The following is a 26,512-nucleotide window of genomic DNA, read 5'->3' as shown; positions in this document are numbered from 1 at the left end:
ATCAGACATTGTTTTATTACTTTCACCTCAATCCCCTTTTTAGTCAGTTCAAAGAACATTCTACTGTAAGCAAGAGAAACTGAAAGGATTACAATGTTAAATTGCTAATTAAAAGGGGACATAATTAATCATTCACTGCCTTGTTATTGTTTGGTTGTGGCCTATGAAACTACAATGAACACAAAAACACATCGGCATAGCTTGTACACGCTAAATAACTTCCTTTGAATACCCACAACTTTCGCTCTTTCATCAGGAACATAATTCCAATAAAAAGTAAAACTTGTACAGTAGCATGAGTCTAGTAAGTACTGAACTGTGCCAGGCTGCAGACATGTTAAAAACTACCAATGATGCTCTGCTGAAGAATAAAGTCCAAACTTATATCCCCTGTTCTGACTTTACCAAAGAGTAAAGTAACTCCATGTTACCGGGAGAGATTTATCGATGGGGCGTTAGGTTAGGGCTGATGTTGCAGCTATTAAAGCCACAGTGAGAAAGGAAATGGACCTTGTGTTTTATAAATACAGAGATTGTGGAAGAGTGAGCATTTGGGCATTAAATCACTGCTTCATGGAACAGTACACAAAGAAATGTAGCACTTTTACTGTAGGAATCTAAAGAATTATTACAATACAAGTGTACATTGACAGTCTTCCAAGTAGACTAGACCTATGTATGCCAAAGTAAACACAATTACAACTCTAGGAGAGGGGAAGGAGGGTACATCACCTTGGCAGTACCTTGTGGTTCCTTTTACGACCAAAACACAATAATAACACCTTAACTGTCAGAAAATTACAGGTATGTGCATAAAAATGCATAAATAGTTGGTAAACATTCTAGTGATAAACATAAAGATGCTAACCTATTTTTGACCCTGGATCTTGGGTCACATTCTTTCCATGTATAAAGAAAACAAGGGACAGAGTATAACTTTGCAATGATAAATATTTAGTATTACATACTGTAGTTGTGACAACAAGTGTCTCAATCTTAATCATTGTCCTATCATAAAAGGACAAAAATCAGAGATTAAAGTCATAGAGCAATGCTCTATTCATTGCTCATTTGTCCAATTTAACTGTCAGTCAATCTGTGTCTCTTAATGTGTCCTTAGTTTGTTTTAATTTCAGTAAGCCAATGTAGAAGATCCTGCTAGGATCAAAACATCAGGCCCTCTAATTTTTACATAAAATAAAAAGTACTTATAAGCCATTGTATTCCTTCTTTTTCTCTCACTGTTACTCTGAAAGACACTAATTTTTCCTGCAAAAATGTTCACTCGGTCCAGGTACATGCATCTGTGCAGCTTAGTGTGGTACATGAATACAGTAGTGCAGTATAAAAGCAACCACTCAGAAAGCACAATAAACTCCCCAATGTGAAAAAAGGATGACTTTTGTGTCTGCATCTTTTGTTTCCAGGGTGTTTCGTAAGTCTTAACAACACATAGGATTGTCGGTTCATGATAAACTTCACAAAGGATTGAAGAATGTTCTTCTACCAACCAACCAACCAACCAACCACAACTGTAGCAGAACTTACAAAGCTTCTACCAGCTCCAATAAATCTATTGTCATGAGTTTGGGATGCAATCTCTAGGGACCTAACTCCTTATACAGTCTGGATTTAATGCAACCATACCAAGATTAGTAACAGAGATTAAAGTTCTTTTCTCCTTACCAACTCACTACTATTTTCAGTTTCTATGAGTAGGTATGTGAGACCCTTGGGTAAAATTGTCACCTTATCAGGAGACATATTGGCAAATTTGAAGAATTCCATGAACATTGTAAAATTTCTTTCTTACACTATGTCTAACATCTTTGGAGAATGCCTCGTACAGTCTGAGTAGCATGCAAAGTACAAATGCAAACAGCACTTTTCATTCAATTTAAACACAAATTAATAGGTGATATTTATATAAGGTAACATGTCAAAAGATATAAGCAGTTCCAGTGAAGAATACTTTAAGTAGATATGCTTAATTCAATGTTAACAGCGATACTTCATTCTCGTTCCCTCTTATTAAAATTTTTTTTCTTTTCAAAGTCCTTCTGTTGAACAGAGTCTACATCTAGCAGGTCTACACCTCTATGATGCACGAGCACTGTAATTTAGAGATTAGTTGTACATTTAATTCTATCAACAGCAGACTATCTTCTTTACATGCATTATAAGATATTTAAAATAAGCCTCCCCCAACTTCATTAACAAGGAAGACTAACAACAAAGCTCACTGTGACTAGTTGAGCTAAAACAATTGTTATGTCATGTCATGAATCCTTTTAATGATTACAATCCAAACGGAGACATGTCATAGGTTGCTTGTATAGATCTAACTAGATTGAATATTTGTAGTTAAAAACACTGTCATTTCAGTCAGTGAACAGTGCAGGAGAAAGGAGCAAGCCACTCTTGCATGTAAAATATTTACCACAAAAACACACATCAACAATTAAAACATATCAATATAATTACTTACTTACTCACTTAGTGTTTTCAAATCCACCAAATAATAACAAAGATCTGACACCATGTTAAGGTTTGAATTTTTCATTGGATCAATCTCTGCGAATGGGCCAAATTAATGTGAAAACGAACATCACCATGATTCTGTGATTACTTCTAGTTCTAGGCTACTACTGTAACATAATCAATAGTACCAAACATGTTTGAAGAGTTAGGCCTAGTGAATGTTTAGTTCATGTTTATGACATAATGCATAATAGAGCTTTAACAAGTAGTATTCAAGTTCTAGTACCTCAAGCTAGGCTTAAATTAAACAACACATGTACGTAGTCTAATCATATTGCTGAAACTGAAATTCTAGACTTAAGCCTTCACTTCAGTTCTTTTTCTAGTCTTAGTTGGAAATATTGGGCTTAAGTAAATTAGGGACCATATTGGTTGTCTATCTTTTTGATTCTGTAAATTTGTATCTTAAGATCTTACAATACGGTGGAATGGAGGGCCCCTTGTGTAACATTGCAGTGGAAAAGAAAATAATGGCTAATGTTTTGCATTAACTGTGCATGTGTGGGTGCTGTAAGCCTAGCCTATGTTATACGTAGTAGTGTACAACGTTAACTGAAAACACAATGGAGCACAAGTACAAATACAACTCTACAGACAGGAAGTGCTGATCAAGTGTGTTGTTCAGTGTCAAAACGTTGTCCCTGTTAAACGTTGTTATAGATCTAATTTGCTATCATATGAAAGCTTATTCAATATTAAATTAACAACATGATACAAAATATAATTTCGCTTACCCGTCACTTGTATATAAATTTGGTTTACTCCACAACAATCCGAAGGAAATTCGTTTTTTATCAATCCCGATTGTACTGCTTGGTATCACTTTTCTCACGATCGTTTTCATTTGAGGACCATGTAACCAATAGTCAACTTAGTCGATTTGCCATATACATAAATTTACAGTGATGAAGGCTATGTGGTAGTTGGCAATCGTCTAGCTATACAGTACCAGTTATTTGCATAATTTAGTGAGGATGCTATTCACAAAGTCACGTTGGTTTACCGTTCGAATGACTATAACTGTTTGTCAGGCATAATTATGGAGCTGTCTGCGAAGTGACCGTTAAATCCAAATTTAAAGCACGATATCGTGTTTCATCGATTGATAACTTGGGAATTAACAAGCTAACACCTTGAATGTATCGATTCAGTTATTGCACAAGAAAGCCTACCTGTTGAGTGTTGTGGTCTATACATAATTAATCAGCATGTTACCGTTAAATAGACCGATTTAAGGGCGCTTGTTAAAGGAGCAACCACCATTTGTGCTATGGGGGAGGGGACGGGGACCTATGCCATGTCATTCTGTAAAGAGTTCCCAGGAGAACTGATCCCCTTGATTTAGCTCTGGTCAGGCCCGTAGCCAAGGGGGGGCGAAGGGGCAGCCGCCACCCCCCCCCCTTGAGCATATTTTTTGAATTTTTTAATGTTTTTATGATATCGCTAGTATTTTCAAAAGAGAAAATGCTAAGATGCAACTTACTGGGAAGTGCCATTTCCAGCGATCTGGGAGGCATTTTCAGCCAAAATTTTCTTGTACGCTTCGCGCCAATCATAGTGGCGCTACGCTTAGATAGTTTGCAATGCCGAATTTACAGTTTCGCCCCTCCCTTGGCAAATTCCTGGCTACGCGCCTGGCTCTGGTGGGCTTGCCAAAAGTCCCCCTAGAAGGATATGCGTATTTGGGGCGACAAAACGTTATTGCCTGAATTTTTAAACCTTTGCCCGACTTTTGGAAACTTACTACACGAGCCTCATTAAACATGCTAATGCAATTTGCGTGTATGATTTTACTGAAATTGTCACTTGTAAGCAATGGCGTATCTAGAATAGTTGGTACCCAGGGCGGATCCTTCCTTTGCCATCCCGTGAAGGGCATGCCGCCCTGGAAAGAGGTAAATTTTGGTTATATAAGGTGGCTTAGATGCAAAATGGTGCTAGGCTTTGAACTGATTATAGGTTTAGGAATTCTCATTCTTATTTCTCTTATTTAGTTTTCTTTTTTCTCTTATTTGGGGGCTTCGGCTTGGCGCCCCCTGACTGGTACCCGGGACGAGCACCCGCTCAGTACGCCACTGGTTGTAAGGGTGTTCCACAAGTTCGGAAAGCCTGGGCAACGGAAATGTGGCAACGGCTCTAATGCCAAACAAGCAAGTTTTCGCGAATATAGTGATGGCGCTGTTTATCATTTCATTCCAGAGCCGTATATATACGGCTCTGTTTCATGAGCCGTATATATTCGTCTCATACACACTACAGTTAGATTGCCGCCCACATATACGATTTTCTTGACGGAAGTGATTGGTGATGAAAAAAATATATATCAGCTGCAGCTGTTTATTATAATTGATCAGAGAATGAATGAATTTCTTGTCAGCATTAATTATGATAGTGAAACATAGAGACGTAATGTAAGTAATATAATATAGATATGATGGCACAATCATGTATCAATCGAGTAACTGTATTTGTATAACTAAATGTTCTGTTTTACTTCGATGAAAACAGCAATTGTACCGTGTATGGTTCAGATTCTGTCTTATAGGCAGTGACAGCATCAGGAGGGGGGGGGGGGGTACCGGGTCACCACGACCATCATGAGGGATCTGAGATACATTCCGTGGAATTGTTACTAAGGGTAATTCCTCTATCGGTTCAAAATCGCTAGAAAGGTCAACAAGATCTATTTTAAAGGGTTGCAGCTTTTGGTGGGCCATGTGCCCTGGATTAAAAACAGAGTATAGTTGTTATTATAAAGCAAGTTGTCGTATTTGTTAATTTTGGAAACGTTGCTCAGGTAGTCACTGCAAGTAGGTCTCGAAATCGATCAACGTCCCTTTGTCACAATTTTGAATTTCATGTAAAACTTAAAATATTGATAAATTAAAATCTGCTTCACCGATCAATCGTGGGATTGGGTTGGGAGGGGAGGGGGCTAGGTAGGACGTATTCCTTTATATAAATCGCCAAATACGGTATTTCTGTTTTTTTTCTTTCATGACTATTAACCCGGTATGAAATGTGCGGGCTCGTAAGTCGTTGCAATTTGTGGCCCGTAGCTGAATATGAGAGAGTCAAACGTGGTAGTAATTCTAATGCGTAGCCCTATATGCAACTTTGGTGCAGACTGAACAACATGAAATGGTTGAATAAATGTTCTTCGAAGGAAAATATAAAAAAATCTTTAGCGACTTTTTTTCTTAAATTGGTACGTCATTACCCCCCTCTCGCACCCCCCCCCCCAAAGGGGGGTCGGTCTGACCTTTCATTTTCCTTAAAATTCGAATAAACGTCTATGTGTGATTTTTAAAAACACCAAATTGATAACCGATCACTGATTTATGTGACAGTGTCACTAACGTCAGTGAATTTGCGTCCTCGATGTCATGTTAAGGTAAAATGTGGATTTTGTTTATAATAGTCTAGCGCCGCCAACTTTGCAGCGCGGTTCCTTTGGTTTTGCTATGAGCGTTGATAGCTGTATCAACTACATTAGTTTTGTCGAACAAACTAGTTGCGACATACTTGTAATCAGGAAGTTGGTATGCATAACAACTCCCTGCTTGTAATAACAAACGCCAACATAATACGGACTTTGGATTTCTGAATATAACCCTCGAAACGTATACTGTTTACTTACCAATGTTCGTCACCAGCGAGGCATATTGATTCGCAAACGCTCAGCTCATTCTCGACCTCTTCCAAAGTGCTTGGTAAAAACATCGCTAAAACAAACTCAATTTTTCCCATCATGCATGAAAGTCTTCCATCCACGCACGCTCGTAGCCCCGAAGGTTTTATATTTGAAGGAGAGGGGGAATCTTGTCTGATGTCCGTCCTGGGGAGGGGTCCTTTTGGTTTTGTTTGGGTAAGAGGGCTTAGATGCATCATTCCAACATTTTAACTACGCTACATTACTGTATTCAAAGTTTTCATTTTACGCGTGTGTCATTTAATATTTAAGCTATTTGGAAGAAAGCCTTTATAAGGGGGGGGGGTGAGGGAGGAAATACACCCGGTGTCATCATCATAGAAGTATTATTTCCACTGAAGACTTGTACCGACGCTACAGGCCTCCCTGGTACCGAAGCAACAGACCTTTGCACCTACGCTACAGGCCGCACTTTGACACACGCTACAGAAATTTGCACCTACGCTACAGACCGCCCTGGTACCGACGCTACAGGAATTTGCACCAAAGCTACAGGCGTCGGTACCAGGGCGGCTTGTAGCGTCGGTGCAAATTCCTGTAGCGTCGTTACCAGGACGGCCTGTAGCGTCGGTGTAAATGCCTTCTGCGTCGTAAAAGGGCCTGTTACGTCGGTACCATGGAGGGCATTTTGCATAGTCTTCACACCAAGTTCTCTTTGTTGTTTACTTTTAACGGATTTCTTTGGTCTTTTTAAATAAGGTGTCGACCCCAACCGCAGTTGTGATAATATATGATACGATTTCAATTTTGTTTAAGTATATTCTCTGCACAGGGAACTGAAACTAACTGTTTTGACTTTATAATGCTCCATTGACCTTCTAATTTCGAGGAATTAACGGTGAATTTTATTGATTGAGTTCAAAATGTAAACGTATACAGGCACGTATAGCCAGCAATGAATTGACAGTTTCTGACCAAGCAACCTATATACCAAGGCCCGATACTTTTTGGGGTAAACAACATATCCTATAGTTTGTTGCTAACGCTTTAGACTGCAGCTTGCTAGCATCGGTCCGAATGCTTCTGCAATGTAAGTAATTTACTTGAGTATTCCGGGCCCCTCATATAATCAGCCGTCCCAAAGGCTGACGAGAATGAGGTTGTAATATAAAGCGAAGAGATAAAATCCCGGCTGAGCCATGGGTCATTTAGGGGAATGGTACCTAGGAAAATATGTGATAAAGGATATTTGTATTCGCATTTGCATGAAGAGTTCAATAATGCGGACGATGACACAGTTGTCCTCGGGCCTGATCATCCTGTCTGTATATGACTGGATTTCCAACCTTAAAAATAGAAGAAACAATTACGGCAAGAAATACGGTACGGTATAACTTTCTTGATAAAGTCTCTAGAAACATGTATGATTGTCAGCTGTCATGCATCGGTGACAAGACACAGAGACTTGAACAAGTCTAAACATGACATTGCGATGATTATGCAATATTTCATTTCTACTGTTTAGTCCATTTACTTCGTAGCATAGGTGTGAATATTAGAAACACTGAAAGTCTCGTTATGTTGAGGTTACGAGTGTACTGCATTACATTAACATGCATGGAACCCAACTGGGGGGGGGGGAGGGACGAACTTATGGACGTTCCTGGTGATTCCTGTCATGGACCACCTGGGACAAGGGCGAACTACACTGCAGCATCTCTTATCATGTTAGGTCTGTCGTTTGTTTGCCCTTTGTTTAATTGTTTATTATATGTCCTTTTTGAGTTGAATAAATTCTAACTGATAGATCAGCACAATCTTTGAATTAATACTTTGTGTAATACGGAGCCGTTTATCTCAAAATATGGCTCTGCTGTAATTGATCAAAGTTCGCAGATATCTTATATCCTTAAGAGGTACTTGTGACTCAAGTGGGTGTTGAATAAACACAGCAAGATGAACGTTCAACCTCTGTACAGTTTCAATCAGCATTTTAGATTATATTGTTGTCAGTTTGAACATATTAAACCGCCTTAAGTTAGGCCTATAATGTTTTGCTGAAGTATATGTGTATTAATTCCAACACTGTGTTCGAAATCATCTAAAAGATGATTTCAGAAAGTATGCCTCGGATCGAAGAGCCCAGGGCGATGGAGAGAGAAGCGGAGAAGAGCGGGATCGAAGGGAGACGAAAGACCGGAAAGGCTCCCGTTTGATCAGCTTCCTCATAACATATTGTATATAGGTTAAAGTTGTACCCGATACAGTTAATTGTGGCACGGATCTATCATTGTAATCATTGCAGACACAGGTGTCTCAAAAGTTAATCGCCAATGTCAGTGTATGTTCCTTAATAGGACCAATCTTGCAGCATCCGAGACCCTTCATATACGTCTCGGGCTTATAATGATGTTGTGCCCTATCTTTATTATATCCAAGTGTGGGATGCCTCACACGAATCCAAAATGATCCAATTATACACCGTACTTACATATAGAGAAAATGCAGACATATGCCTAAAGATATATACGGTACACAAAGAGCGCCACGTTTATGGCAAGCCATGTGGGACAAACACCGCATAATATATGGGATAAACACCGCATAATATATCCTCGCATTGATACGAATATTTACGCGTATTATTTCGAATATACACACGTATTAAATCAGACAACTGGCATGTCTTATAGCTTTCACAAACGAGGTACGAGAGTTATCATATCGTAGCCTCGGCAGTGCAATAAATGAGAGATTGCAAAGTTAGTCTCTGTTGACGTACTTGATCTAGGGCTTTTTAGGCAATAGCAGTCCAACAGACAAGGAACAGTATTTGAGAGAGATCTCACATTTATCGCAGATACATGTACACAGCAAGAGCGATATGTTTTCGTGTATGGCAAGCCATGTGGGACAAACACCGCATAATATATCCGCGTATTAATTCGAATATATACGCGTATTAATTCGAATATAATATGTGTTGTACATGTGTAAAGTTTCGCTTTATGAAGCGATCTCGCGAGCCCGCCAAAACATTTATCGTTGGTATATGTACACAGCAAGAGCGGAAATGTGTTTTCGTGTATATTCTAATTAATCCGTGCATATATTGGATTTAATCCCCATATGTATTCTATTTAATACGTGTATATATTCGAATTAATACGTGTATATACTCGAATTAATACGTGTATATATTCGAATTAATACGCGGATATATTTGGGCCATATGATTGGCTAATAATATATACGCGTATATATTCCAATTAATACGCGTATAAATTACGATTAATACGATGATATATTATGCAGTGTTTGTCCCACATGGCTGCCATATTCGTGTATATTGGAGTTAATCCGTGCATATATTGGATTTAATCCCCATATGTATTCGAATTTATGCGCGGATATATTGGATTTAATACGCGCATTTATTCGAATTAATACGAGTATATATTCAAATTAATACGCGTATATATTCGTATTAATACGAGGATATATTATGCAGTGTTTGTCCCATATGACTTGCCATACACTTTGCTCGATCACTGCGGCTAACTTGACTTAGGCTATATATATATTTGAAGACAAATAGTTGAACTCTCTGACGGCCGATATAGAAGTGGACATAGCCTGCGTTAGGGGCACGGGTAGGCGCGTAGCGAGGAATTTGCCAAGGGAGGGGCGAAACTGTAGGCAAACTATCAGAGCCGTAGATTCGGCATTGCAAACTATCAGAGCCGTATATTTAGAATATACGGCTCTGTAAACTATCTAAGCGTAGCGCCACCATAAGTTGGCGCGAAGCGTACAAGAAAATTTTGGCTGAAAATGCCTCCCAGATCGCTGGAAATGGCACTTCCCAGGCCTTGTAAGTTGCATCTTAGCATTTTCTCTTTGAAATTACTAGCGATATCATAAAAACATATAAAAAAGGGGCGGCTGCCCCCTTCGCCCCTCCCCCTTGGCTACGCGCCTGGGTACGGGAAGGCATATAGGGAGTTGCTCCTATATAGGCCGACTTTCAAATTGACCGTTGATGTCTATATTCTCTTTCTCGGTGAATAAGGGGACCACCTGGAAAATAAGACGTAATTCTAGACTTTGCGACAATAGGAAAGTTGTTTCTATGGAAATAAGAATTCTCCCCTGTTCCTCCATTCTCTCCTCGTTCCTTTCTGTTTTCCAGGAGTTGACACCTTCATTAGACCTATTGTCAGTCCCCCGTCAAACACATACACTCACCTTCAACACCCCCTCCCATATCCCCAGGTCTTGTTTCAATAGTCTAAACTTCGATTCCTCCCCCCCCCCCCCCACCCTTCTTATCCAGAGACCTATCGCTCGAAAAAAGTTGGTTTATACAACAACAACAAAAATCATGTGGGATTTTGTTACTCATTATGAGTTCCTGCTTGCGGGAAGATCACATATACATACATACATACATACATACATACATACATACATACATACATACATACATACATACATACATACATACATACATACATACATACATACATACATACATACATACATACATACATACATACATACATACATACATACATACATACATACATACATACATACATACATACATACATACATACATACATACATACATTATACTGTTTTAAGAAAAGTCGCCCAGGAGAGAACCTGGGCACGAAAACCAAACTACCGAACGACTGATCCGCTCTCAACCCCAGTCCCTTTGCATCGGGACTGTGACTGTGTGATCATCGTCGGGTGTGTATCACCATGGAGGTCAAACCCCTCGAAAGGGAACAGATACTGCACATGATCTTAGCCAAAAGGCCGAGAAGCGATGTTACTCATTATTGTTGGTGCCCTTCGATAGGTGTGTCCGATAAGGAATGGATATACAGTCATTGTATCTCATTAGTGATGGCAGCCCCCTGATCTCACAATGAGTAATACGGCGTTTTCCAATCAGTAATATTCTATCCCATAATGATATCATCTCTTATCGTGCCTTCGGTTTTATGACTGTATATTTACTTAGTCTGTTTTAAACTGACTCTGTTCAGTGTTCACGGATAAACCTCAAAATAAACAAACGAATGGATTTCGCGAGCGTTTCATTCCCCATCTTCATTGTTGCAACTAGCTGCACGTAATAAGCGGAGCTAGCTGTGACTATTTCAGTAGAATTCAAAACTAAACAGCCCTTTGTTGGTAAGCACTTGTATCGTTGTGTGATAACAGTAGAAACACAATAGTGTGACCTCCCAATACGCAGTCTAACCTATTCACTGCTGGAGGTTACGCATGTTTGGAAAGCTCTCTCGTACGTAGATATTTTGTACTCGGCTTAGCCTGGTACAGAAGTTCAGTGCCTCCCGCCATTGACGTTCAACAAAATATTGTATACCGTAGTTCCACGAACAGGAAGGCCAGTTTCATGTTATAACCCGAAAAGGAAACAGATTGCTATTAGCGTGCTTGGAAAGGAAATCCTCTCATCTGCACTTGACAGGACTTGTGAATTAGAGAAGGTATCATTTCTGATATGCCAGTGCATGCACTGTAGTCGTTGGAAAGCATATAGACGTTAACGTTAATAAATAAAAACACTAAACCGGTTTGAAATAGCTTAACGATGAGTGTTAGAAATAGAGCGTCCAGTCGTGATAGCAGGACTCTGAGCCTGGACGATGATGGTCTGGATCCTCACATAAGGGTAAGAAATTTGTTGTTATTGTCGTTTTGTTATAGTTGAGATGAAGACGTCTCATGAACTTGGGAAACAAACTAACCTTATGAAATTTTTATCACTGCGTATACTGCCTATATAGTCAGCTATAACATTTTCTAGTATAGGCCTACATCATATGTTTTCGCGTTATTTTGTAATATATAAACATTAGAATTTTTTTATATATTTTTTTATCTTCTATTAATTATCATGACTGATGAAGTCAGAGATATTCCAAATGTGACGTGTAGACGGTTATACTAGGTCCATACATGTGTATACGTACCATAGAAATTGATAATCAATTTCTATGGTACGTAGCCTACATACCACGTACATACAGTAAATGTCTATATCCTACATGATACATATCATCAGATAGCGAGCTATTATATACAATTTGGCGATCGTCAAATTAACTCATAATTTATGTCAACCCTGATTGAGTCTTTGCAGATGTTTTGTTTGTTTAGAAATTATTTAACCCTGTGCTACCGGATTTGCTATATTTGTATACATATTTGATCGTTAGTCGTTACGAAGCCTGATGCTAATTCGCCGGTTAGTTTGACTTTGTAGGCTACATGCAGATACCTGATGTGAAATAATACGACCACAGGCCTATATAGGCATATAGCCTATATTGCATTACTATAGATGCGTTTTAAAAAAAAAATGATAGGAAGTTGATACAATCGAACATTTGAACCACATATAAAGATATATGACTTCATTTACCAATGGCCCTATATGCAATGAAAAATAGTCTGGCACTCTGGCTCAGATCAAATAAGGTGGAACTTGGAGGTATTTGCAAAAGTTGATCAGTTTGTGTATAGCGAAAGTTGGTGAGCTGGTTGCAAAGCTGTATCATCTTTCACGCTATCATCTTGCCGCGCATGAAGGAGACATTTGATACTATGTTTCAAAATTACGTATGATCCGGAACAGCTTATGGCCCGTGAGGGCCAATAGTTATCTCTGGGGCCCCGTATCGTGGCCCCCGTAAGTCCATATCGGGCCCATGATATGACATACTTGAAATCACTGGCGTAATTGAGAAGAAATGGTCTCTTCAGTCAGACATTGACGAGCCTTGTTCTGATCGTCGTCATTTGTGATAGGATGATTCAATGCTGAAAGCCTTACTCGTGGGTTTATATCGGCATAACATTTCTTAATTCCCGTCAGTTGCCACAAGTTTCTATGCGTGCATGCACGGGTAGGAATAATTATTTACCATGATATTTAACTAATTGAAGTAAACATAATGTCCTAGCATATACGAGGAGCTAGTGTGTCGTATGCATATGGTATAATGCAGTGTATGACTGATGTAGGCTTGAAGGATGAGTGTTCTAAACAATATTTTCAGAATATCATAGTTTGGCTGGAACTCGGTGGCCTCGATTTTTTCCTCTTCGAACAAAGGATAAAATACGCGATTTGTCCAGCAATCATTGAGTCTTCACATGCGGTAATCCCAGCATAAATAGGTGACCTCTTTTCGTGTCAACCAGGTGAAGGATACATATACCATGAACAATAGTATTGTGCATTTGTTTACGACATGAATCTTTCAAAACGTTATTTATAGTTTTATGTATACCTTTATATGTTACAATAGTTACGTCAGGAGGTATATACTGCTACCGTGTACAACGTGCCGCCAGTTTACGTGTCGTAGTATACGATTAAAAGATTGTCTGATCTTATCGCATGATTGGTTTAATAGCATGTTTGTAAACGTTCGATTGGGTACAAAATCGCAATATCAGTTGGCTTATCTCTTGTTCAAACAGAAGAATACTGGGCTGCATATAAATTGCCCTCGATCCTTACCTGGGAGATTTTGATTATATATAAACATGGAGGTAAAACAGATATAAAGTACTAGATTACAGCGATGCCAGAACCAATTACAATAGGGCCTACAAGATGCAGACGTACGTTTCATAATGATTACCATAGATGCTGTATTGGGTAGTCATATATATGTGATGTACTGTACTGCATCGTTTAGTTGACACAATACTAATTAATAACCGTCGTAGAAAGCTGATCAAATTTCCGTGTGTTTGTTTCCTTTTTGTTTGTACGATAATCAATCCCACCCCCTCCCCCGCCCCCCCCCCCCAAAAAAGCAATTTGAATCATAACATCAAAGGAAAACAATTGTTTCTATTTTGTTCCCAAGGGTATATGGAACAATGACAAACTTGAGTAAAAACGTGCAGGCTGTATACCCCTACATATAGCATACGATATGTACTGGTAATCATTCTGAGAAACCAAATGAAAGACAGAACAAAACTATTTCATTTAGAAGGTTGCCTTGTTTTTGTCTCACTGCTTTTTGCAAAATGAAACGAAATGAACATATTGGGTAACATATTTACCATGCCAACAGGCGTAAGATATTATCACATTGTTTACGTTAAGTCAAACTTGTACCAAAATTACCGTGATTGTTATGGTTAAAACATGATTGTCATAGGATGTCATTCATAGACACAGGAACAAGCTACTGGAGCTTCTGTGCAGTTTCTCCCTCACCACCCCCCCCCCCCCCACTGACGATATTCAAAATGTCGTCGGGATTAGCGAGACAGTTTTAGCTTACTTTTATTTCGTCGCGTCGACTTCGTTTCTACAGCGAGTACAGCAGTGGACAGACATGATATTATAATGTCTCGCCACTGATAAACAGCTGTATGTCTACCACAAAACAGGTGTCTCGTTAAACTTGACTTTTCACTGACTTCATGGAATCTGTACCCCATCGCTCAGGAACAGCGTCGGACGTGCAGTCCAACTTCAGAAACTATGTCAAGTATGTTATACTGCATGCATGATGTTACATAAACATGTTCATTTGCTTTTGCTTGCATGTACTTGTTATGCTGGGTAGTTCTTACAGATCTGGAGATTGATATATAGGTATATGGATGGTCGACAAACAATCAGTTATGGCCTAAACTGACCGATTTAAAGGCCACCAGTACTGCCCCGAAATATGCTAGAAAGTATTAAAAGATATTGGTCACACATGCATCACAATCAACGAGTAATTTAAATGTAGTTATCCACACTGAGTATATTTATTTTATAAATCCTCATCGGCTGGGACTAATTTGGAGGTTCCGAGCCCCTCTAGGAAAGTTCGGTACTTTTGAAAATTTCTATCAATTTTTAGCGTGCTAAAATTTGGGGACAAATATTGATGACTGAAACCATTAATTAGGAGATATTTATCTTGAGCAAGTGACTCTGTCTGTTATGTTAGTTTATAAGCGGGAAATCCAGAACTGCAGAGTATATCTTCTACACGATCGGTGGGTGTCCGTCTGCTTTTAAAACTTGGCATTGTTCCAAAGCAGTCTCACGACAGTAACCTTTATTTGACACGAATAGTATGATAATATCTTAGGATCGAAAGCTTCGCAACATGAACAAATTACCGTTCACTGATACTTGCATATGTACTGTAATGAATGAGTTGCAAAATTCTCAAGAGTATATTTTCTGTATTCGAAACGTGATCGAAAGGGTTTAGTTTATACCCGAGGTCTCTGAATTGTTACACTGAAGGACAAGGACAAAACAAAGAAAGTTGATTTAAGATATCGCTAGGGGGAAGTTTCCCAATTGAACACCTATGTGGTGGCCTTTTGTGTTGTGAATCACCTTTGGCACCATCATACTATAAAGAAAAAATCATAAAACAAAAGCATCAGCGAAAATGTTGGTGTCTTGCATGAGTGCGATTGGGGCACCTATATATCCTGACACTTGGTGTCTATTTTAGAAGACAGATGATGAGGCAGGCATACAGTGGTATGACCCGACGTCTTGATTCTCCTTTGCACAGCCCACGAGTCACGAGGTATTGAGACTGATGAGTGACTTAAAGTTATGTGATCATATACAAAATCAACAATCTTCAATTGTCTTGTCTTTCCGAGTGTAAATCTTTGTATACTGCATGTCATAGTTCACTTGGATCGATTGTTCCGAGTTTTGTGGAAGAAAATCGGTTTATGCAGGAGAAACCTTGAAAACTAGAGATTAACTTATGTCTTTGGCTCCGACATAACTGCACAGCTAACTGTACATACAATAATAACTCCATGATACTTGGAATGGTCTCGGTTATGAAGTTGCTGTAAAATCATTGTTGAATTGATAGTTTCCTATGTCATACAGGGATGCCTGTGGAGTGTGGACGCGTTGAATTGTGTGCCCCCATCGCCCCCTCCTCACCCTCAACTCTGTTTTCCCGGTCCCATTCATGAAAAGATAGGCCTCAGTTAGGTGGTGCTGTAGTTAGGTGGTGCTATAAATTGCGGAAGAGAGGGGAGGGGGGCGGGGGTGTGATTGTCGATTCGAAAGAGCTTGCACCTCTCGTCCTGTATATTATTTTGCACATTGTGCATCCATGTTACATCAAAAAATTGTCAATGATGAATTATATACATGCGCAGTATGAACAGTCTGAAAAGTCGAAAAATTTGGATCATATCATTATGAGTCATATTAAAACAATTACTTCCATAGACTCAAAGCAAAGATTTTTTATGTTTACTTTCGTTGCTAAACTCGCCCTATCCCTTCCCTTCACACATTTTGTACCATATAGAGACCTGCATTGTGTCTTTTTGGAACACCCAACGCTTTGTGATCATTCTGGGGGAAATTATCAGTACTTGGCGCCCGTTCCGCCAAATCTCTTTGGAGCCTGTTATTTTGTAAGACGTGTAAAGGGTACAAATACCGATATATATATAGTGCTTGGCCTTTATATTTTGTCTTCTACCGCCATATGTATGGAAATGTTACCAAATCGAGTGTGTCTGTAAACTCTTATCGGTTAAATAGCAACACCAACTATAGTAAACATCAACATACTGTAAAATAGATAAAACTGAGCATTTGGCGTAAAGGCAACAATCTGTAGGTTTGAGGAGGGGGAGGGCGGGAAGGGTGAGAAGGAAGGACTGGTATCGAATCAAAGTTATGTTCTTTGAAATATGTTCTTTGCAAAGGCGCCAGGCGGTATTGATTTTCCACTATATAATGTTGTAGTGGTCAGAAGTAGTAATGTATACTGTGGTTCACAAGAATATTGGTTGAGCACTGGCACTGTGACGTTTTCTCTCGTTCCCTTTTCAGGAGGAGCTTGAGCAACTGAATTCGACATCTGAAGAAATTAACACGTTAGAGAAAGAACTCGAGGTAAGTCAAAATGTTCAATTGACAGCCATAGCTCTTCTTAAATTATATTACACACACCGTAGCTATGTTTCTTTACATATTGCCGATACTGTAATATATAACTTATATTTATTAATGATTATTTGTAATTAAATAAACCGCTGGTATATGCGACTGTGTTCAGTCTGTGCTCTTATGTCGTAAAGCTGGTTTACACACTGATTGTAAACTTTAAATTCGCGAATTCCTTGAAAAACGCTTTTTTTTTGGCTTCATTGTTTGCTCTGCTAATTATTATATGCTTGTCATTATTCCTTATTTTTCATCATTGCATATTCAGGATATACGTCAGAACCACAGATTGACTCTTACAGAGTATGCACAGCGTCAAGCAGAGAAGATTAAACAGCACAAGAGATCGATAAGGAAAGCCAGAGCGTTTCATACTGCCAGTGATGAAGCAAAGGAGGTGCTTATTATATTTTCTTTCAGATCATGCACGGTGTTTTTTTTTCCCTGTGCGCGCCCCATGAAGGTTTTCTTGAATCACAGTTCATACTCTATAGAAGTAATGAAAACGCTACCAGTTGGTTGGGTTAGGGTGTGGAAAGTGGGAGGGGGGAGGGGAATACAAGCATCACTTCGACCACAAGGCTTTAGATCTCCATGTTACGACTTAAAATCGTTTTGTTTTGTATAACAACAAGCCTATTTATTGATAATGCACTGTAGAATGTATAGTTTTAGGCTCATGTGAAGGTAACTCCACCAAAGTTATGACACAGTTGAATTTAGGGGTAACATACTTCCACCATTCTGTCGCTATTGCTACCACGCACATTACCTAAGAATGGTGGACATCAGAAAAATATGCTGCATTAGCCATCGAGACAAAACGAAAGAAGGAAACATTGTATCAGGAATATAAGAAGACTCGAAAGCAAATATAAAGAGAACTTGTAAAACTGTCATGTAATAATTGGAACATAACGAAATTGATAATTACGCAATAGGTCCTATCGGCAAGTATAGAGGGGGAAACACCTGACTTGACGTAAAGGAGGAAGTTACATCAGCAATAATTAACAGTACAGCCATTCACAACAAGTATAACTTAACAATACATACAATAGGTTTAATTAGGTACGGTACATTCATTTTTTACTACGAAATTTACTTGCAATTTCATCGCATGACTCAACCCTGCAGAGCAAACACTTTTAAATATAGAATATGACACGATACGGTATATAATAAACAGTCACGGTTGGGTGTACACATTTCTAGTGAAGTTGCTCAGTACACCAACAATATTTCCCTTTATTGCCTTATAAAATTGTATAATTGACACTGTGTATTCTTTCCAGGGCCGAGCAATTTGCTCTTCGACCGACAGATGTTCTTTGTCGCGGTTTGTGACAATTGTTTTCTATAGCAGTAAAGCTGCAATGAGTCATGGTGGCAAATTTACCACAAAACTCTGTCCCCACTGTTTGCTTCTATACTTGAATCAACACACACAGTGACAGAGGTGTAAAACAGATCTCGCTGAAGCTTCATGTCACGTGATTAAGCTACTCCAAATATGGAAGTGGCGAATTAAAATTGTTGCTATAGGCTAAGAACTATGTTGTAAGAAATTACAGGTGTCCGCGCGGTATCGATCTGTCCACATTAAGTTTGATGCTGAAGAGCCTCTTTATATGTATCCTTTCTTCGGACGATAAGTGATGTTTATATCTGTCTGTCCGTCCTTCCGTCCGTCCGTCCTTCTGTTTATAAGCCTACATGTATCTGTCTTTCTATCTGCATATACAAATGGATTGAGATAGAGTAGTGAAGCTTTCCCAATGTCATCATTACGTCTAATAATAACAACGACCAGGAAGTTATTAGTTAATGACAATACATATATACACCACATTATTTATGAAGCATATTTCATATTGTACGTATTGAGGCATGTGACGTGATGAAGCATATTTTATACTGTACGTATTGAAGCACGTAACGTCTTTGCGTACAAAATCTCACTGTATTGTGGTTTACGACATGAATTTATCATCTTTCCCCGGTTTACATTTCTTGTACATTGTCTGGTGTAAATATGAACCTCTATCCTTCCTATATAGTCACCTATACCTGTACTTTGACGGTACAGTATTAACTTCATTGGCTTGGAAAGCAACATATCAAATTTCAATATCGGTACGGCTCTTACCACTCTTTTCCTATAGTCAGTTTGGACTTACGGACATGAATACAACATTGATTCGTCGTGCAAGTGTTTGATAACACCGTTCACGGGAATCGAGGCCCTAGCGTGCCCAAAATTTGAACCCCTCTTAGAATATTCCCCATTGATACGTCTCTGATACTACTGCTTACAGATAACTAAAGCTCTTTTGTGTTCTGTTATTATTACCTTATAGGCTTTGGCGAAAGCTCAGGAAGCGGCCCATAAGTACCACAATGTTGTAGATATTTACAATGCCGCCAAAGAGACGATAGACAGAGCCGAATCCACAACTTTTGACGGAGAAAAAAGGAGAGAATTTGACGCAGCTCTGCAGGAAATGCTTAACCACGCAACCACCAAGGTACGTGGAGTCTGGTTCCCTCGTAAATAGTTGAACAAAAGTTCAAGAAAATTGAAATAGATTTCTCTCAATGTTTGATTCCTGTTTGCTTTTGAACTTATGACATATTGTGTAGGTTCCTATATTTTTCGATTGTTTGGCACATTGCCCATTTGTTCATACTTTATATGTGACAAGACATAATGGAACCACGACAAAGCGGGAGGGGTGTGGTGGGGGGGGGGGTGTGCAGGGGGTGGATTCGTGGAGGTCCAAGAAGATTTAACCCGAGTATGACTTGTAGCCTATAGCCTACTTTCCTAGAGCACAGTAATTAATTAATTAGATCACCGTAGCAATTCCAGGCAAACAAAAAATCAAGTTGTGAATATTCCTTTCCAAGCTTGTTATATTTTCCTTTGTTTCCTTCAGTTGCGGCTTCGTGGTATTTAGGTCATCTCTGTGGTTATTATTTTTGTCAATTTTTGTTGACTATTTCATTATTTATCTTTATTTCTTTTTATTAGTTAAACGAAGCCAAAGAAGAAAAGATTCGTAGTCAGGTCGACCATGACCAAAAGGCACAAGCTTACAGAGAAGCACAACAAAGAGTGGACTTTCTGGCTAAGAAGTTTAAGTCATCAATAGCAAAGTCAAGGTAAAACTCATCGTTACCATCTTTATAGTCTGTTCTCGCTTAAGTATATATCTGTGGTAATCAAATTACGAACTTTTATAAGTTTGTCGTAAATTTGATTTAGTCCAAATGTGTGAGATTTTTTCTCTGTGACAAAGATACATAAAGAAAATCAGATAACAATTTTTTTTACATAATATTATGAAACAGTTTTAACAAACTACACTATTCCATATCCTATTCCTACCCCTCTCCCCCTTCCCCCAAAAAATGAAAACAAAATGTATGCAAAATACACTCATTCCCAGACTCATTCATGGATAAAGTAAACTTTGCTTGTGAAATGAGAAGAAAATCTGCAGATCTGTACACAAATGAAGCAGTTCATCATCGTTATATGGACAGTCATTCGATCCTTTCACGTGAAAACCTTTTACTCACATTGGGTCTTACCTTAACTTACCCTAAATTTGACCTCTGGTATTATCGACCGTTTGCTATGAATTCTAGCCTTAATATATGCCTACACGGGCTTGTTTCAGTCAAATTCGAACCAGAGGGATGTTTTGGCCAAGTAGGTCATGGCCGTTCAAACGAAAACTATTCCCCGTAAAATGATGGAGATATTTAATACATAATGTACTTGTCATCGATTATGGATATCTCGCGCTCAAATTGCTCGAAAAAGTGTGCCAAACGTGTTGATGACATCAGCACGTGTAATTTATAATGCCTGACGTAATAGTGAGTTTACAGGTAACACCCTAATTCGTACGCATCTCATGTAAATCAATTCCGAATGAACTGATAAATAAACTTTGGCTATAGATTCATACATGTAGGTGACACTTGAAAAATAGGAGATTCCCGGGAAAGCAATTGCAATGTTTTGTTTTAACACAGCAGACCGTATACTAATGCCGTGCGATATTCACGATACATTTATACAGACCATCAAACTACATAAATACAAAAATCATTCCCCGATAATAAATGAACTCTATACACCGTGGATCGAAGCCATAGCCTATACAGATCAATAGATACTAGTAATTTGCTAGTTTAATTGAGCAGACGAACAAAAACGATAAGGGTTGGAAGGAATCTTAGCATGAGTTTCATGTTAAACCGCCTTTCAAATCATCACCGAAAATCATAACAAGAGCAGTAAGCGTTCGTACGTCATCACATGATACGGTTACAACGGAGAGTTACACTGTGCTTAACTTCTGCTGCCAACTTTAATCGTATTGTTTACGTTTACAATGGTAGTGCATGGCACGCACATTGTAGTGTTCGCCCTCTCAGCAAACGTAAATAAACACAGACAATCATACAGCAAGCAGACGGTATGCGTGCATGCGCCAGCCTACTGTTTAGGGATAATACATTTTTAACCTAACCTTATCACTGTCTGACGTACGAGCGCACGTCATAGATTTCTCAGATGTCAGCAGGTCAAATATTTATAACTTCCGATTGTGTCCGATTGTGTAATGGAATGTCAATCTATTTCCCTGACTGTGACATTTATTTCCATTGATACTTTCGGTGAAGTTGACACCGTGCCAAGAGGGTTTATTAGGGATTACGGTGTCTGTGAATGCTCGGTATGTTTATTACGAATATTTCCGAGTGCCTGGTAGGCCGCCTGTGAGAATAGCTCGACCTCCACTGCCGAGCTCGCTGTACGTCATAAACATCGACTTTATTTGTCTATGATCGTCTGTTTATACAAAATTTGGTAAAAGTTGACTTCACGTTTGCCCTTCTTCATTACCACAGGCCATACTACGAAATTAAAGCAACCTCGGAAAAACGACTAAAAGAGTTTAAAGCGAAAGTCATTGAAAACCAGGAGAAACTATCCGAGGCAAAGATGAGATATAGACAAGCATTGATGCACCTCGAAACCATCTCTGAATCAATCCACGAAAAACGAGAACTGAAAGCTACTCTTGATGCTCAGAGAAGAGGGATAGGGGTAGGAGCAGAGACCACTCAAGAGTTTGAAGAGCTGGAAGTTATCAATCTAGATTTACCAGGTACAGATACTTGAACAATATTGGTGTATATATATATATAAAGATCTGTATATCTATATCTGATATCAATATCTGTAGATGTTAGATAACAATGGAGGCCTTCTGTTATATCAATTGGTACTAACATAAGCAACAGAACAAGAAACTTTGCATTATTCTTTGGGCAAATTCCTGCTGGAACTTACATAGGGTTACTACAGATATAGCAAGGCCTGACGAGAGTAAGCTTGGGTTCAGAGCTCAGGGTCAGGGGTCAGTGGGGCCTAAGAAAACTGAAGGGGCATACACTTCTGTTAAAGCCTATTAAATATTTAAGATATGGGTTGATGACTGTGTTAAAAAGTTTTTATTTATTTTTCGCTCACAAACACGGTACCTGAAAACTTGACAAATTTCATAGCTTCAGGTGACTTGCTTCAAGTTTTCTATTTGCTTCAAAGTCGTGTCCATGATGTAAAGTTGTGCTCTTCACCAGCTTGTCCTCATGTCTGTTTTTGTTTCTCCTACAGATGATGATTCCGTATCAGATGCAGGGAGTCTTGACTCTGACAGACATCTCTCAGAGATAATAGAACAGCCTCACCAACCAAATCCAATTCCAGTTGTCTCCAGGCGCGTCTCTGGATGCAGTGACAGTGAAGTCTCATCTGCGAGGAGGAGCAGTGTGAGGGAAGATGGAGAAAGCAAATCTACGCTACCAGAGTTGAGAGAAAGGGGTGACGGTCTCTCCCCTGTGTTCACCATGTCCTCTGAAGAACATTTACCTGTTAATGAAGTGAACACGATGGATGATGTTGATGGCCACTACAAAGTAGGAGGAACAGATGTGGGTCCCAGCAGCAACAAGAGTGGGAGTGACAATCAAACTCCTTTGAGTGATGATAAGGACCAAACTAATGAGACAAATTTTGAACATTCTGAAGAAAGTGGATTTGCAGATGCATCAAGCAGCGAGGTCAGTGAAATCGATGTGGACGAGCTACTGGAAGAAGAGCCAGAAGCTGAGACAATGTCGTCTCTTGAAGCAAGGACGCCATCGTCTAAAGTGTCGGGGGATCCCCCAGGAGCACCGTCTTTGAAACGGAAGACCCTGAAGAAGCTTATACCAGATATGGATAAAGATGAAATTTGGTTGTAAGGCCTCCAAATGAAATCCCAAATGAGGGCATGCTCCACTTCAACAGGCTTGATGGGATTAGCTTAAGTAAGCAATGCTGTGCATTTCATACTGAAAGACCAAAGATACATAATAATTAGGGCTCTCTACCCAGCTTAAACTTCTTGGGCAGGGGCGGACATGAATGCCTCAAGTTATAAATAACATGTGAACTTTGGGTCAATTGAATACTACTTTCAACTCACAAGCTTTAGCCAAAGAGTTTTGTCAGGGTTGTACAAATCTGTCGTAAATTACTTCGAGCTATTAAACGATACTATCATTTGGCTGTTCTTTTCAGTACCAGCAACCAAGCAGTGTTTATTTGTGTAAGAAAACCAACCAGTAAATGATATCAGTATTGTGGGATTTCCCCATCGTATGTAATTCACAGGTATCAGTTTATTATATGCTTCAAATGGATTTCAAACTCGGTCATACAGTACTCGGTCATTTGGACAAGTATTCCACTCTTACATAGTAGTCCCATGTCAATAGTTTCAATAGCTCTGACATGACATGAACGCAAGTGAAAGATGTTTATGATCCATGACCTTAGAACATACTGTGAAATATGATTTAGCCATTCTCACCATGAATGTAGAAACTAAATCATAGTTTCAGAATTCACAATTTGATCACGATACTTCCTGCTAACATAATGGTGATATGTGTATACATGTAATGATATAGCCCTGTATATGTGCAGTGCTTCTGTATTGATACAGGCACTTCTATATCCGTGCGTGTGTGTACATATATAACTACGAAGTAGGTTTGATACAGGTATGGCTGGTGCTTGAATCTTGTCCTCAAAATTTAAAGCAGTTGGTTGCGTTTTAATGTTAGCCACAACAGGCGATTAATAGTTTCAGAAACTCGTTTACCAGGCTTTCAGAAAGGAACTTAAGTTTACAGCAACTCATTTATTTACCGTGCTGCTTTATACATTCCATTCGAGCACTTAGAATGTTTGTTATAGTCTGTTTGTTATATCGTTTTATGTAATAACTTTTGTATTAGTAGATGTATTTTATATGATATCCTATCATCTTGACATTTTCTACCTTTTTATATTAGTTATTCTTGGAATGTTTGGTATCCTATCATCTTAGAAAAAAACTTTTATACGAGTTATTCTTCTTGTTGAGGTGTTATATGACTCCTCTCTATAATTTTTATATGTATACTGGAAGGAAATAAAAAGAAGGAACACCATATTACAGTACATCTTGAAAACACTTGAACAATGGCACAGTTATTTCCTTCTTTAAATCTGAGGATTCGCACGAGGTTGGGTTGGATATTATGAATGTGCCTGTCAGCGTAAGAAATTTTTTATATGTATACTGGAAGGAAATAAAAAGAAGGAACAACATACTATAGTACAACTCGGTAACACTTGAACAATGGCACAGTTGTTGGGTTGGTTATTATGAATGTGCCTGTGAGCGTAATAAAATTTCACATTCCGTTTAAGGTTCTGCACCATTTCGAATATAATTCGACTGCAATTCTTAGCGGTCGGGTTGGGGAATAAGGAGAATTCCTTTACATTGCGCTTTCCTTCTTCCCCTGTTTGGGATGAAACGACTTATGCTCCAAATGCAAGGTTCACACTGCAACAATGATGTCTACATTGGTAGATTGAAACTCAATGGTGCCTTTCTTTAAGAGAATATTTGTTGGTCATATCTTGCCAAGATATACTATATTCTTGTTTTGTTATTGTTACTTCAGTCAAAATCTTCTCATATAAGAAAAGTAGTAATTAAGCCATGATTTTCAAAGTTTTGAAATGAGCTAATAGGTAGATAAAACATTTTAGTCATTAGAATCATTGTGGCGATAGCTTTAATTGGTGACGTGCATAGTAATTATTACAATTGATTCACTGGCTCTGTATGTCAGTACACATTGCTCCATGTGAAGGTCCAGAATTATTCAACTGTAGACACTAATGGCCAATTATTAAGATGACTAATCATAGTGTTAGAATATCGGGGGGGGGGTGAAGGAGAGGGTTGGGGTATCAGGGGAGTCACTAACATTCTTCCAGATGACTCATAATACCCGCATACTTTTATGAATAAAATTTATATGGCTCTTATAATAAGACCCATCGCATATAAGAAGGCTGCTTTCAAAGTCACAAGCTTCCATTGTTTGAGATATTTCCACGTACTGAAGATGGGAAAAGTTACAGCGTTCTTTAACAAAACTGTACAGCATACTGCACGTACCGTATATATATACTACCACCGTACACAATTGGTTAATATCAAATCTGGTTAGGCTATATGGCACCACACCATTTTCTACTGACCTGACGTTGCTTGTTAATGTAATAAATCTCTTTTGTTCTTAAATACTAGTTGCTATGGTAACACGTAATCTGTTGCTACTACTGTAAGGATTTTAATGTTTGATACTGTAGGTACATTTCTTTGTATTACTACGGTCAGGTTCTGAACATTACTATATATATATATATATTACCTAAAGGGAACAACATGCTAAGGTATTTACCTTGGTTAAACAAAGACAATGCAAAAGATGTATTATATTTCACATGAAAACATATCGCATTACGTGTGGTCTGACCCAATTTTGCGAATGAGTTCAGTACACTAAGAGGCCATCCTGTTCATGCCATACACTGTAATTTTCTCACATTTTCAGAAATTTGCCCACTGCGCTCAAAATGTCACCATTGCTGTTGCCTTTGTTTCGTCATGAATGAATCCCATAAAGGTTAAACGACTCATAATCGTGTAATCCGGTGTTCCATATTCCTTTGTTTGTCTCTATTAGCAAGTCCAAACCCCCTCTTTATGTCACCATTTCCGACAGGTATTTAAGACATCTTAAGGATTGAAATTTGATTTCAGATTTTGATATTGACAGAAAAGTGTAGGTCCTTTTCTGTATAAGTGCAGAACAACTCCTGTGCCTTAAGT

General features: G+C 38.7%; 2 protein-coding genes and 1 pseudogene across 7 annotated transcripts in view; 1 reads left to right on the top strand and 2 right to left on the bottom strand.

The window, feature by feature from the left end:
* Nucleotides 1-3,431, bottom strand: part of LOC139959125 (rho GTPase-activating protein 23-like) — a 54,636-nt gene extending 51,205 nt beyond the window's left edge. For 2 of the 6 annotated variants that reach the window (XM_071956717.1, XM_071956722.1), the window contains exon 1: nt 3,276-3,431. The gene's annotated coding sequence lies outside the window, so the exon portion shown is untranslated. The remainder of the gene's footprint in view (nt 1-3,275) is intronic. The other 4 variants (XM_071956719.1, XM_071956721.1, XM_071956718.1 and 1 more) reach the window with 3 other exon arrangements.
* Nucleotides 3,432-10,964: 7,533 nt separating this feature from the next.
* Nucleotides 10,965-11,032, bottom strand: LOC139959195 (U2 spliceosomal RNA; annotated as a pseudogene).
* A 218-nt stretch (nt 11,033-11,250) lies between these two features.
* On the top strand, nt 11,251-24,454 carry LOC139958436 (SH3 domain-binding protein 5-like). Its single transcript, XM_071955517.1, has 7 exons — nt 11,251-11,906; nt 17,094-17,156; nt 17,476-17,604; nt 19,568-19,735; nt 20,242-20,372; nt 22,137-22,396; nt 22,906-24,454. Exons 1-7 carry the CDS (start codon nt 11,826-11,828, stop codon nt 23,532-23,534), a joined length of 1,461 nt encoding a protein of 486 aa, XP_071811618.1. The 5' UTR covers nt 11,251-11,825; the 3' UTR covers nt 23,535-24,454.
* Nucleotides 24,455-26,512: the final 2,058 nt, after the last annotated feature.

The sequence above is a fragment of the Apostichopus japonicus genome, chromosome 18 (assembly GCF_037975245.1).
Source record: "Apostichopus japonicus isolate 1M-3 chromosome 18, ASM3797524v1, whole genome shotgun sequence".
Classification (NCBI taxonomy): domain Eukaryota; kingdom Metazoa; phylum Echinodermata; class Holothuroidea; order Aspidochirotida; family Stichopodidae; genus Apostichopus; species Apostichopus japonicus.
This window is presented reverse-complemented; position numbering and strand designations above follow the sequence as displayed.